Genomic DNA, 12,996 nt, shown 5'->3' on the forward strand with positions numbered 1-12,996 from the left:
CGTCTCCGAAGTCTGCCGCACGACGTGATCTCCCCCGGTGCCCGTCGGCTCGAAACGTGACAAACCTTTGGACGGTCGGCAAAGGGGGAAAAATTCCAGCATTCCCCTTTCGTGATGGAAGCAGGATGCTGGTCTTTCATTTGTTTTGTTGTCTTGGGTTCTTAAAAGAGCAGGGCTGCCGTCCACGTTGATTGCCGAACGCTCCATTTAGAATACCTCAGTCTATCTTGGGGTTTTTGCTATGCTGCCGGAGTGGGGGGGGGGGCTGCATCTGGAAGCCATGAGCTGGAGGATGGCCACTGTGGTTCACTTCTCCAAGAGACGTCCTCAGTGAGCTGTGAAAGAACCCGTTTTCTCTTCCGTTTGTCTCTTGTGCCCCAGCTTTCCCCTCTTCTTTCCGCTTTGTGTCCTCATTATCTTAGCCATTTCACGTTGGCTCACTGCCGCTTTGCAATCATTCCCCCTCGAAGGGTCAAGGGTCCCCGTATCATCAGGTTCTGTCTAGCTTACTCACGTGTCATTTGAGTGTTTGTACGCCGAGCACCAAGTCCCTTCAGATTGTCCCACCTTCTCTGAGTCATACCACCAAGACAGTACGGCGCTGTTTCCAAGTGTGAATAACACCATGTAAACCAATTCAGTCATTTCCTACAGCTTATTGAGGATGTTTTCGTTATGTTCAGAGGTGTAGAAATTTAATTAGCTTGCCACCAACAGTTTTCCCACTGGAATAACCTGTTCTGTCAGAGTCTCCATCACTCAGTAGCTGTGGCCAGACCTTCCCTGTAGTTCTGCTCAACTGGCTGTTAGCCATCCCAGTTATATTCATTTTCAAAGCAATTAAACTATAATGGTGATTCAGGGAGACGTGTTTTATGGCTCCTTTTAATATGTTAAGACTTAAAGTCATTCAAGAATTACAAAACATGCAATTTAAGCTAATGATAAGCTGAAGAGACATAAATCATTTTCAAAGCTTCAAAAAAAATATATCTTCTGGCGCCTGACTTTGACACACAGAAGAAACACAGAACGCATACGGTGACTGCAGTTAGAAGATGGCGTCAACCCATCCAAAGGCACCAAATTCAGTTAAGGGTCTAGGGTCAGGCCGTAACAAGAAGTAGGGTAAGTGAAATGAGTCACTCCAGTCCTTATGTAATACGGTTGTTTGAGACAATTAGTCTGCAGTCGGAGGCTAATAGTCTGAATAATGTACCTCAAACAGAGATTTAAAATTCCACCCAGAGTAGATCACCTTCAAAAATAACAAAGGAAAAATAATAAAGCAAAATAACAAAATAGTGTCCCAAAGAATCTGTAGCCCAGCTGGGAACACAGTAGCTAACAAGAGCACTACACAATGAGCCAAGGCCAAAAGAGAGCTGAGGTCGAGAACAAGTGAATAGCCCAACACGAAATCCAATCAGTGAGCAAAGCAGAGGGCTAGGCGAGAATCGGAATCAAACAAAATAAGGTCAAATACGTAAAGTCAAATGAGGTACTCACTATCCACAACACAGCAAGCACGAGTTTGAAGAGCAAGTCTCCACTGGTAAGTGGCAAATGGCGGCTTTTTCAATGTCAAACGGAGGCAGAAATGGCCAATCAGATGACAAACCAGAAGAACGAGATACACATACAGCCGAGACAAACGTAAACACAAAACTTACGACGGGTCATAACACAGGCAACCTGATTGGTCCACTCTCAGATTCCTTCCACTACCATCATACACTTTAGTGGAAGCTGACTGTCTGAGGACGTGTTTGTGAGTCTCAGCTTCCTTCAGGTGTTTAAGCCAGCGAAAGAGCATATGGCAAACTATCAATTACATACTGACCTGATGTTATGTAACTGCAATATTACTGAACTGGCCCTGATATTTTTCTTCAAAACCTTTTTTACTTATTTACACTGAGGACAACCGAGCAGGTTGCCAAGGACTAATGATTCATTATTATGATTACATGAGTAGTTTCACAGGCTGTTTTTAGAGGAAAGCTTTTAATCTTGCAGGAAATATGTACGGCACAGAGGATGTTTCTGCTTCATATACCACATTATTAAGGAATATGTATGATCAAGCCTAACAATGAAAAGAGTAGGTGCTTCTAGAAAAAGTCTAAACAAGCTGAGTAGTTGCGATACTTGTATAACATATTGGTAACACAACTACAGTAGGACACCTCCGATGTCCATTGGATGATTTTTGGAGACCGGCTGTTCAAAAATGGGAAATTTATGACTACATGCCGTCTTTGATGATGGGTGAAGAACTCCTGTGAAAAACACATGTTTGAGAAGCCCTGCAGATTAACCCAAAGGCATTCTTCTAGCCATTACAGCACGAGCTCTACCACAGCGCAGCGCTGGCCTTTGATCCGACAGCATTCTTGGGAGGAATGAAGGATACAATGCTGTCTTGGGAGGGCTGAGGTATGGGTGGAAACTGCAGCCTGGCAGGTAGCAAGAGTCAAATAAATCACTGCTCGTCTGACAGAGGAAAAATGAGTTTTTCCACTGCGCTGTGAGGCTGTGAAGCTAATTAAAATGAACGAGCACACAGAAGTGACATGTACACAAGTCTCTCGTGCACGTATATTCTGCAGTTTTGTAACATCTATTTAGGTGTCAGACTCGTTAATTGATATAATTTTATATTCATGTATGAAATAATATCGAGGAAAGGGTACTTAAGGACACTGGCGATGAAGGTATGCAAATTGTATGACAATAGATTTTAAGTTAAATAAATAAATAAATAAATAAATCTTCAGGAAGGAATTGTTTAGTAAGACTATGTAGTATGAGGTTGTGTTTTGCAACTGATACTGAGAGATCTTATTAAAGTTTGGTGAACTAGAACATACTCTCACAATGGCCCCAGTGGCCTAGCAGGTGGAAGGATAAGTGAAAGGCAAAATGTTCCGGAAAACTTGATGAACACCTGTGGAACAGGGCTCAAAGTGAGAGTCTTTTTCATCTTCACTGAACTCTAATTACAAATACGGAGCCTGAAAGCCTGAGAAAATCAAAATGGCTGAAAGCCAGGAATTTCCCGATTAGGAATTGTTTATGCTGAAAAGCCTCTGTTGCACAAGGTGGGCAAATAAAATCTTATCATCTCCATTTGGTTTTAAGGGTTTAAATGTTTGCAGAGCAGGACCTTATGTTACTAACTGAGAGTGGGTTAAATTCCCTTTACATGGACACGCTCATGAGACCAAGCAGGTGCATTGTGTTCCTGGAAAATATTTTTACCTGCATATTCCTTCCTTTTTGCATGTATTCTTTATGATTGTTATTTTGTAAGAGGAATACCAAATTGTAAGCGGCAACCAATTACTCGTACTTGAGAGCTTATTAAGGTCTCATAGTCTATCCAGACACTGAAAGGAAATTCCAGGTCAGGGACAGGAATCTGTTATGTCCAGAACGTTTTAATGGACAAATCCAATTTTATTTTTTTATTTTTGTCTGTAGCTAATAAAGGCGGACCACCCCTTCTCCCCATTACAGGAACTCAGAATTAAAGCAGGGCTATCCTCTATGGTTGCAACTCCAAATAAAACTGAGCAGGTGCATGATAATCACAACAAAGCCAATAGCTGCAGCCTGGGACAAATTTCAATAAGTACGCATAAAACTATTTGCTACAAAATGAGAGCCAATTTAACTGAAAAATAATAACTCTGTACATTATTCAATATATTACATATATTAAAATTGTTGTATTTGAACTTCATTGTTAGAGTTGCACGCATTTCAGAAATACAAACAGCGTCTGTTCTCGTCAGGTTCATACGTCTGAGGCACTACTGCATATGCGTAGAAAAGAGACACATGATGCACAGGATGTCAATGTTCTTCAGAGTCAATGGCTTTTAAAAAAAATCAAATAAAATAAAACAAATCACGTAAAGTTGTATTGTTGATTCTGAAGAAGATTTTTCCAAAATCAAAAAATGGAAGCCCTCCAACCCCCCCCCCCCCGCCCCGATGATCTCTGGGCACGCCCTCATGCACAACCCTCCTTGAGCGTTCGAATTAACAGATTACCGAGGGGGATTCGGAAGTTATAATTCTACTTGAAGACTGAGTCTTTTTTTTTTTAATGCCTTTTTTCTGTGCCGCGTGACACGCTCACCCGTGCCCCCCCCCCCGAGCGTCGGGGCCGGGGGAGACGCGGGCGGGGCCGCTGGAAAAGGAACGAGTGAGCGAGTAAGGGCCCGGAGCGCACGAGAGGGAGGAAGTGCTCGCAGCCGGCCCCGTGTGCCCGAGCGGCGTCATTCATCGCCGGGGGAGGAAGGGTGTGGGGGGGGGGGGGGCGCCCCAACACAGCGGGGTGCATTTATTCGATCAAAGGCTCCGCTCGCGGACGTTCGGGGAAAATATATATCTCGGTTGTGGGAATGTCAAGGTCGCGCGACGACAAGCCAAAAAGAGAGGAAGGGGGCTGTACGTTCCGACCCGCGTTCGGTGAAAGAAGTCCCTCTTCCTGCTCTTTCAATTACTTCCAGACTCTCGCCACTGATCACTTCTTCGCTGCTTTTATCTTTTCTTTGGCCTTTTTTTAAACGTTTTTAATGATTTTGAAAAAGCCAAAAAAAGGCTTTTAAAGGTTTCCAGTCAACACCGACACTCCCCGTTTGCTCAGTTGTTTGTTCTCTGGATCACATTAAACACGGTTAAGAAGAAGAAGAAAAAAAAAAAGACCCCAGTAATCCATTAAAACTGAAGCCGTTTGCGTTCCAGCGGGCCTGGCGCGTACGCCGCGGTCATCGCGCACTTCCTGTAGACGCGTGCGCCGCGGCCATCGCGCACTTCCTGTAAACATCGGCGCGCTGCTCGGCGAGGCGGCAGGGGGGGGAACTCGCTCAGTGCTGATTCCGCTCTTCAGGATTTCTTCCCTCTGTAATTAAAATTCCCTTTTTCTTGCCGGCGCTCTTCTCTCTGGGTGACGGGGGGGTGGGGGGGGTGGGGGGGTTGGGAGGCGGAGCGGCGCACCTGCGGGTCCCGTCTGAAGATCGCCGGCGAGCGCAGGCCTCCGCCCGTCCCGTGGCGTGCCCGCGCTCGCAGCGTCGCGGAACGGTTTAATTAGCGCGGGGATAAATCACCCCGAGGAAGCGCCCGGGCTGAGGGGGGGGGGGGGGGGGGGGAGCGCTTCACTGGTACAAATACCGCTGCGCTAACTTCAAGATGTTCCAGTCAGCTCAGCGCTACAGAGAAGCCCTGTGAAGAGCGGGGGTTATGGGGGTTACGGGGGTTACGGGGGTTATGGGGGTTATGGGGGTTCTCTCCCGGTTAAGCTTTTCTCCCACTTTCATTTGTCCCAATTATAAGGAAAGTCACGCCAGTCCTGTGGCGGTGCTGGAGAGGAGAGCCCTTCCCTCTTCCAGAGCGCAAGCCACAAACACATTTGGCGGGCTTAGCGCCAAATTCGTTCTTTTGAATGAAGGGGAAGGGGGGTGGGGGGAGTGGGCTTGCGGAAGGCTGAGGAAGATGCAGAGGCGGACAACTTGGCAGTTTTTTTCTGTTCGGTGGGGTGGGGGGGGGGGGGTTGATCGTTGTGAAATCCTTCAGGTTCTCTCTCTCAGGAGCATTTAACGCAACTACGCTTCAACGCTTCTACGCTTCTAGAAAAAGCTACGCAGATAAATCGGCACCCTGTGCTCGCTGGGGTCGCCCCCAGAGTTGCCCGTGCCACGGGAAGGCCCGTGAGCGGCTGGCTAACGCGCCCCTCCCCCTCCCTCCCTCCCTGCACAGGCGCCTGGACGCCAACCTGATTTGGGAGGTTCCCGAGCGGACGTTCGCGGGGCTGCGGTCCCTCAGGCACCTGTGGCTGGACGACAACGCCCTGACGGAGATCCCGGTGCGGGCCCTCAACCGCCTGCCCGCCCTGCAGGCCATGACCCTGGCGCTCAACCGCATCGCCCACATCCCCGACTCCGCCTTCCGCAACCTCTCCAGCCTGGTCGTCCTGTGAGTACCGCTCCACCGGGCCCGGTAGAATCAAGAGATGCTCACGAAAGCTAGACCTGACAAAGACCGTTGCAGGTCGGCACCAGTAAACTGTGCCTGTCAGCATTTAATAGTGTTCCGGTGTTTCTCCTTCTCGACAATCCACTTCAAAACGCCCTGGCACCTACTATTTCTTTTTTCAGATGTGCAAACATGACCTTGCTTTTAGTACAAATTAATATCATCATCGCTCAGCCGCATTTAGTAACAACTAGCCTTGCATTCTGAAGATATGAGTCCACCATACCCTTATGGAACTTCCAGAACTCGTCACTGTCGTTATTTCATTTTTTGTTCACTGAAGGTTGTATGATAATGTATTTGTCATGCTTATCTGAATACACTCCAAATACTCTTTGTGCGTGCAATAGCATATATGCATTTATATAATGCATATGTCTTCGACTGCTTTGAAATTCTGTTAACCTAGAGGCAAAGCAGCTGTCCTCTGAATTTTAATCACCCATTCAAAACATTCCATTGAACGCCTATGTCACCGCTGATTTATAAAGTCGCATTACCACAACATTCCAAGCAATACACCGTAGGGTATTTGTGGTTTAAGACATTTATGAAAGACTGTGTACTGCTAGCGAAGGTGCTGTGTGGTGTTTATGAAGGAGTTATATATCTCTAACGAGGGATAGAAAACATTACCCAAAATCATCGCAGAAAACAGGCGGACCAGGGTTTCTTGGATTTTGCTCCTAGCCATTAGGCAGATATGTGCCTCTCCTCTGATAGATGCTATCTGTAGTGTGACAATACTGTCTCTGGCTCATGAACGGAAATGGAAATTGTGTAAGGTAGCTGCATTGGAAATGGCTGCAGGTGCAGTGTCTTATCAGGGGTGTAGGTAAGATGTAAGTGACTCAAGAGGCAATTCAATTCCAAAGAGTATGAGATAATGTTTTTTTCTGAAGTAATTAGTTATGCCTGATAAACTATTATTTAAAAATATTTGACCTTTAACCTTCTCGTCATTATCTTTTTCCATGTCTAGCCATCTTCATAACAACATGATCCAGACTCTCGGAAAGAACTGCTTTGAAGGGCTGCACAGTTTAGAGACCCTGTAAGTACAAGGCATCTTTTTTTCAAGGCATCTTAAAAAAATAAAATAAAATAAACTTGCTACACTATGACTAAACTGAGGCTGGAAGACTACAAATGTAAAATGATGACTGACTTTGTCGTACAGTCCACAAATGACATGCATTTTCAGATATGAGTTACAAATAAGATTTGGGCAGACACACATATCTTGCACTTACACACAACTTCATTCCAAATATTTTTTTTTTGCTAAGATCCTCAAAGGACCTGGTTTATTTGGACAGATAAAGCATGCAAATCACACGCACTTCCTGCAATGCTTCTATGGTTTAGCCCACTTATGTTATAATACGGACAGAAGGATAGGAGACAGAAATTCTTGCTTCCCGTATACACCAATGCATAGTGCTTGCTGTGGAATCCAACACCCTGTAACCGCAAGACATCGAGTAGAATGAACCAGTATGTTTGGCCGTGTTCTTACCACAGGCACGACATGGCACAATCACTTGTGAGCCAACAGCTCAGTGCTTATTCACGCATTAGCACAGTCGGATGACTGAATGATTCACCCGTTCACCCTTGCAGTAATGGGGAGATGGTCGAGGTCTTTCTGGGACACTGTCAGATGTTGTTTTCCGGCTAGATTGAGCTGTGACTGTGAAGCCCGTGCTAATCTCTGCGCATTGTGCTCCGGAGTAACCCGGCCAGCTCTCTCCACACATCGGCTTAGCCACCGGTATGCTTTTTATTCATAAGGCCATTCTCGGCAGACTCCCCTGCCATTTATCTTTGTTTGTGTCCCAGAAATGTGGAACTTATGGGTTATGGTCTCAGGGCCCTGTGCTCATGACTGCTGTTCCTACTGCTCGGTCTGACTTGGAAAGGAAGGCCATTGTAAAGTCTATGGAGTCGATTGATAACTGTGGCCATTTTAAATTGATAATTCGATTGTATTACTCCTTTGCACTTTTGTTACATGGAATTTTTAGCATGACTGTTGTCTTGATGTTAGTTTTATTGTTGCGTCTTAAAATATAATAATAATAAGAAGAAGAAGAAGAAGAATTGTGAATTCTTTAGATACACTGTACGTTAATGTGTATTATATTGCACTTAATAAAGATGACACTGATATTATCCCAAAATAATTGCCTCCTCAATCAGATCAGTTTGAAGTAACAGGCCCACTGGCTGGTTTCAAAAAAGAATTTGCAACAACATGCGAAGGATCGATGCAAACCCTGATTTCGTACTTCACCAGAAATGCCAATACCTGGCACTGCATGGTACATAATATGGTTTTCATGTGTTTAAACAAACTCACGCTCTTGTCTGAATTTCGTCTTTTCAAATATATTCTTCGGTAAAACATCAAACACCTGCTGAAAGAGAAAAAGAACATTTTTTGAACTGACGATTTCAAAATTATTTAAGACACTTTGCCTAAATGACAGTGCTATATATATTTTTTTTCTCTTCACTATTCAATGTTCAGAAGTATAGACTTATTTATGGATTTAATTTCCATTTGGAAATTAAAATTTTAAAGAAGGTCAAATAAATAAAACTATGCATTGATTAAATAAATCAGAGGACTGCTGCTGTTTGATTCTTGGCTAATTCAAGTGCTTTAAATATAATATAAAGTGGGTGAGGGAACAGCCTTCATTGACGTATAAAGCATCTCACTTTTGCAGTTGTTAGAATCCAATCCAGATTCTTGGCAAGAAATGCTGTGTGAAAATAAATCTGATTTAAAATATTTGCTGTAAATTTTCTGAGCACTGGAACATGACGTGAAATGAATTTAAGAGGCGGAGAGTGAGTCAGAGAGGTGAAGGGAATGTTTTACACCTGCTTTTTAATGGCCAACTGAAGTGCAAAGACTGACACCAGAGTTTATGGGACGTTTTGGGGGCTGGGATATATCAATTATCCAACTTCAGCCTTCATTCAGAAGTTATCACAAAAACAAATAAAATAAAGCAAAAAAATCAGATGTGCAGTTTACAGCATGGAATTCCAGGCATATTTAAAATAACTGCCTGGTGACTGAAGAACAGAAAACAGGCTTAATTCAGACAGAACATATTGTGGCTGAAATATTACAGACGCTTCATTCTAAATATTACATGCACGCAACGTCTATATTAAGCGTATAAATGTTGTAAAAATTACATTATAAAGAACGTATATAAATTCTGTGTGTTGTAAATTTATTTGTATTGTGGACCCCTCGTCGGTCCTGCAAGAGACTTCAGTCTCAATGACACCATCTGAGTGAGAAAGGTCGTGTGAAAATGCTTTTTGATATTGGGCTATTCCTCATCAGTGAGTGATATAGAGTTATATCAAACCAAGGCCCTTTACGACAAATATAGAGAGTTCTAATGAAAGTCCTGCTTTTTCAGTTCACTACAGAAAGACTCACTCCTATGAATGGCTGTTTTCAGAAGGAAGACCTGATTAATCCAGTGGCAACTGTATAAGTGGTAATAATATTTCTAATAGGACAGTGCAAACAGTAAGAAAGTACTCTATGTGCGTGGGGGTGGGGGGGGGGTTGTGTGAATTTGAGATTGCACTTCAGAAATACAGATCCACCATAATTAATATGCCAAACTGCATAAGTTAGATCTCTGCTGTCCTGTTCTGACTGCTAATACTAGGAAACAATTGCATGTTGTGGACACGTCAGAAACGGTGAGCTGTGCACCGTGTATATGAATGCGGGCTTTATTCCGGTTATAATTAAGGCAGAATGTCAGAGCTAATCCACATGGACTGTGATCCCTTACGGGTAATGTGAGACAGGTCAATGTAACCTGCATAATCTGGAGCAGTGGTAATAGAAAGCATGCACTCCGAAGATCCTGAGTTTTTGTGTGAGTAACCGGCCTATGGTCTGGATGGGTTGTACTGTGTGCCTGTGTGTACAGCAGGCCTGTAGTCTGGGTGGGTTGTACTGTGTGTCTGTGTGCATAAGCAGTCTTTGTATTCTGGTGTGGTGTGCATTGTGTTTTGTTGTGTGTGTAAACAGGCCTGTAGTCTGGTGTTGACGGTTGTACGTGTGGTGTGTCTTGTGTGAGTAACCGGCCTATGGTCTGGATGGGTTGTACTGTGTGTCTGTGTGTATAACAGGCCTGTAGTCTGGGTGGGTTGTACTGTGTGTCTGTGTGTATAACAGGCCTGTAGTCTGGGTGGGTTGTATTGTGTGTTGTTTGTGTGTATAACAGGCCTGTAGTCTGGGTGGGTTGTACTGTGTGTTTGTGTGTATAACAGGCCTGTAGTCTGGGTGGGTTGTACTGTGTGTTTGTGTGTGTAACAGGCCTGTAGTCTGGGTGGGTTGTACTGTGTGTCTGTGTGTATAACAGGCCTGTAGTCTGGGTGGGTTGTATTGTGTGTCTGTGTGTATAACAGGCCTGTAGTCTGGGTGGGTTGTACTGTGTGTTTGTGTGTGTAACAGGCCTGTAGTCTGGTGGTTGTGGTTGGTACTGTGTGTCTGTGTTGTTATAACAGGCCTGTAGTCTGGGTGGGTTGTACTGTGTGTCTGTGTGTATAACAGGCCTGTAGTCTGGGTGGGTTGTACTGTGTGTTGTGTGTATAACAGGCCTGTAGTCTGGGTGGGTTGTATTGTGTGTTGTTTGTGTGAGTAACAGGCCTATAGTCTGGGTGGGTTGTACTGTGTGTTTGTGTGTATAACAGGCCTGTAGTCTGGGTGGGTTGTATTGTGTGTTGTTTGTGTGAGTAACAGGCCTATAGTCTGGGTGGGTTGTACTGTGTGTTTGTGTGTATAACAGGCCTGTAGTCTGGGTGGGTTGTATTGTGTGTTGTTTGTGTGAGTAACAGGCCTATAGTCTGGGTGGGTTGTACTGTGTGTTTGTGTGTATAACAGGCCTGTAGTCTGGGTGGGTTGTACTGTGTGTTTGTGTGAGTAACAGGCCTATAGTCTGGGTGGGTTGTACTGTGTGCTTGTGTGTATAACAGGCCTATAGTCTGGGTGGGTTGTACTGTGTGTTTGTGTGTGTAATAGGCTTATGGTCTGGGTGGGTTGTACTGTGTGTATGTGTGTATAACAGGCCTGTAGTCTGGGTGGGTTGTATTGTGTGTTGTTTGTGTGAGTAACAGGCCTTAGTCTAGTCTGGGTGTTGTACTGTGTGTCTGTGTGGTAAACAGGCCTATAGTCTGGGTGGGTTGTACTGTGTGTTGTGTGTGTACAGCCTATAGCTGGGGTTGTATGTGTGTTGTGTGAGTACAGGCCTATAGTCTGGTGGGTTTACTTGGCGCTGTGTGTCTAACAGGCCTATAGTCTGGGTGGTTGTACTGTGTGCTGTGTGTAATCAGGCCTTAGTCTGGGTGGGTTTGTACTGTTGTGTTAAGGCATCGTGGTGTATGTGTTGGTGATACGGCTTATCGGGTGTATGTTGGTGATAGGCTTGGGGGGTACTGTTTGTGAACGGGGTTAGTTGTGGATACATACTGGGGTGGTGTGTTTGTGGTAGTGTTGGTAACGCTAGTTGTGGTGACTGTGTGGCTGTGTGAGTAGCCAGCCTATAGCCCAGCCCACGCTATGGTAGGGCATGTGGAGTGTAGGATCACTGGTCGGTTCAGGAAATTGAAAGCATCATTCTGCTGGACCGTATCAGAACAAATGCAAAAATAGAAGGCCGATTATTTTTCCAAGCATATGGAGAGCAAAACCAGACATCTCAAACGGTACATCTGTCGTGAATCGTTTTGTCTCCCCTTCATTGTATCTTTACCCGTTTGGCCAATGTCTTTCTTGGGACTGCTATAACCAAGGAAAATTGTTTTTACACGATTTTAAAATGTAACAATGAATTTATATTAAAAGAGAAATAAAATATGTTATTTCTCCTGCTAGTCCTGCTAGGATTAGGGGGATGGGTTAGAGTTAGTGGGGTGGGTTTGGGTTAGGGGGGTGTTGGGGGGGTGGGTAAGGGTTAGGGGGTGGGTTGGGGGGATGGATTTTGGTTAGGGGGTGTTGGGGGAGAGGGTTAGAGTTAGGAGATGGGTAAGTGTTAGGGGGTTGGTTACCTCCCGTAGGTTTTAGGGTTAGGGGGGTTAGGGTTGGGGGTAAGTTAGGGTTAGAGGGGTGAGTTGTTAGGGTTGGGGGGGTGGGTTAGGGTTAGAGTTAGGGGGGTGGGTTGGGGTTAGGGTTAGGGGGGGGGTTGGGGTTAGGGATAGGGGGGTGGTTAGAGTTAGAGGGGTGGGTTAGGGTTAGGGGGGTTAGGGTTTGGGGTGTGTGTTAGGTTAGAGGGGTTGGGGGGTTAGGATTGGGCGGGTGTGTTAGGGTTAGATGGGTGGGTTGGGGTTAGGGTTGGGGTGTGTTATAAGGGTTAGGGTTAGGGGGGTGGGTTAGGGTTGGGGGTGTGTATAAGGGTTAGGGTTGGGGTGGGTTGGGGTTAGGGTTGGGGGGTGTGTTAGGGTTAGGGTTTTGGGGTGTGTGTAAGGGTTAGGGTTGAAGTGGGTTGGGGTTAGGGTTTGAGGGGTGTGTTAGGGTTAGAGGGGTGGGTTGGGGTTAGGATTTGGGGGATGTGTTAGGGTTAGGGTTTGGGGGGTGTGTTAGGGTTAGAGGGGTGGGTTGGGGTTAGGATTTAGGGGGTATGTTAGGGTTAGGGTTTGGGGGTGTGTTAGGGTTAGAGGGGTGGTCGGGGTTAGGGTTGGGGTGTGTATAAGGGTTAGGGTTAGGGGGTGGGTTAGGGTTAGGGTTGGGGGGTGGGTTAGGGTTGGGGGTGTGTATAAGAGTTAGGGTTGGGGTGGGTTGGGGTTAGGGTTTGGGGGGTGGGTTGTTGTTTGGGCAGCTGGCCTGCAGCTGTGGTGTCCACCAGCAGAAGAGCCGTCCACACAGCTAGCAGTGGAACGTGCATGGAGCTCTGCCTCATGCATTAG

At 45.5% G+C, this 12,996-nt stretch overlaps 1 protein-coding gene across 1 annotated transcript in view; it reads left to right on the plus strand.

Annotated features, from left to right (window-relative positions):
* Nucleotides 1-12,996, plus strand: part of LOC135234958 (leucine-rich repeat-containing G-protein coupled receptor 6) — a 93,757-nt gene that overhangs the window by 62,216 nt on the left and 18,545 nt on the right. Inside the window, exons 5-6 of the mRNA XM_064300112.1 lie at nucleotides 5,770-5,985; nucleotides 7,028-7,099. Coding sequence (XP_064156182.1) covers nucleotides 5,770-5,985; nucleotides 7,028-7,099 — 288 coding nt within the window. The remainder of the gene's footprint in view (nucleotides 1-5,769; nucleotides 5,986-7,027; nucleotides 7,100-12,996) is intronic.

Source organism: Anguilla rostrata, chromosome 11 (assembly GCF_018555375.3).
Source record: "Anguilla rostrata isolate EN2019 chromosome 11, ASM1855537v3, whole genome shotgun sequence".
Lineage (NCBI taxonomy): Eukaryota > Metazoa > Chordata > Actinopteri > Anguilliformes > Anguillidae > Anguilla > Anguilla rostrata.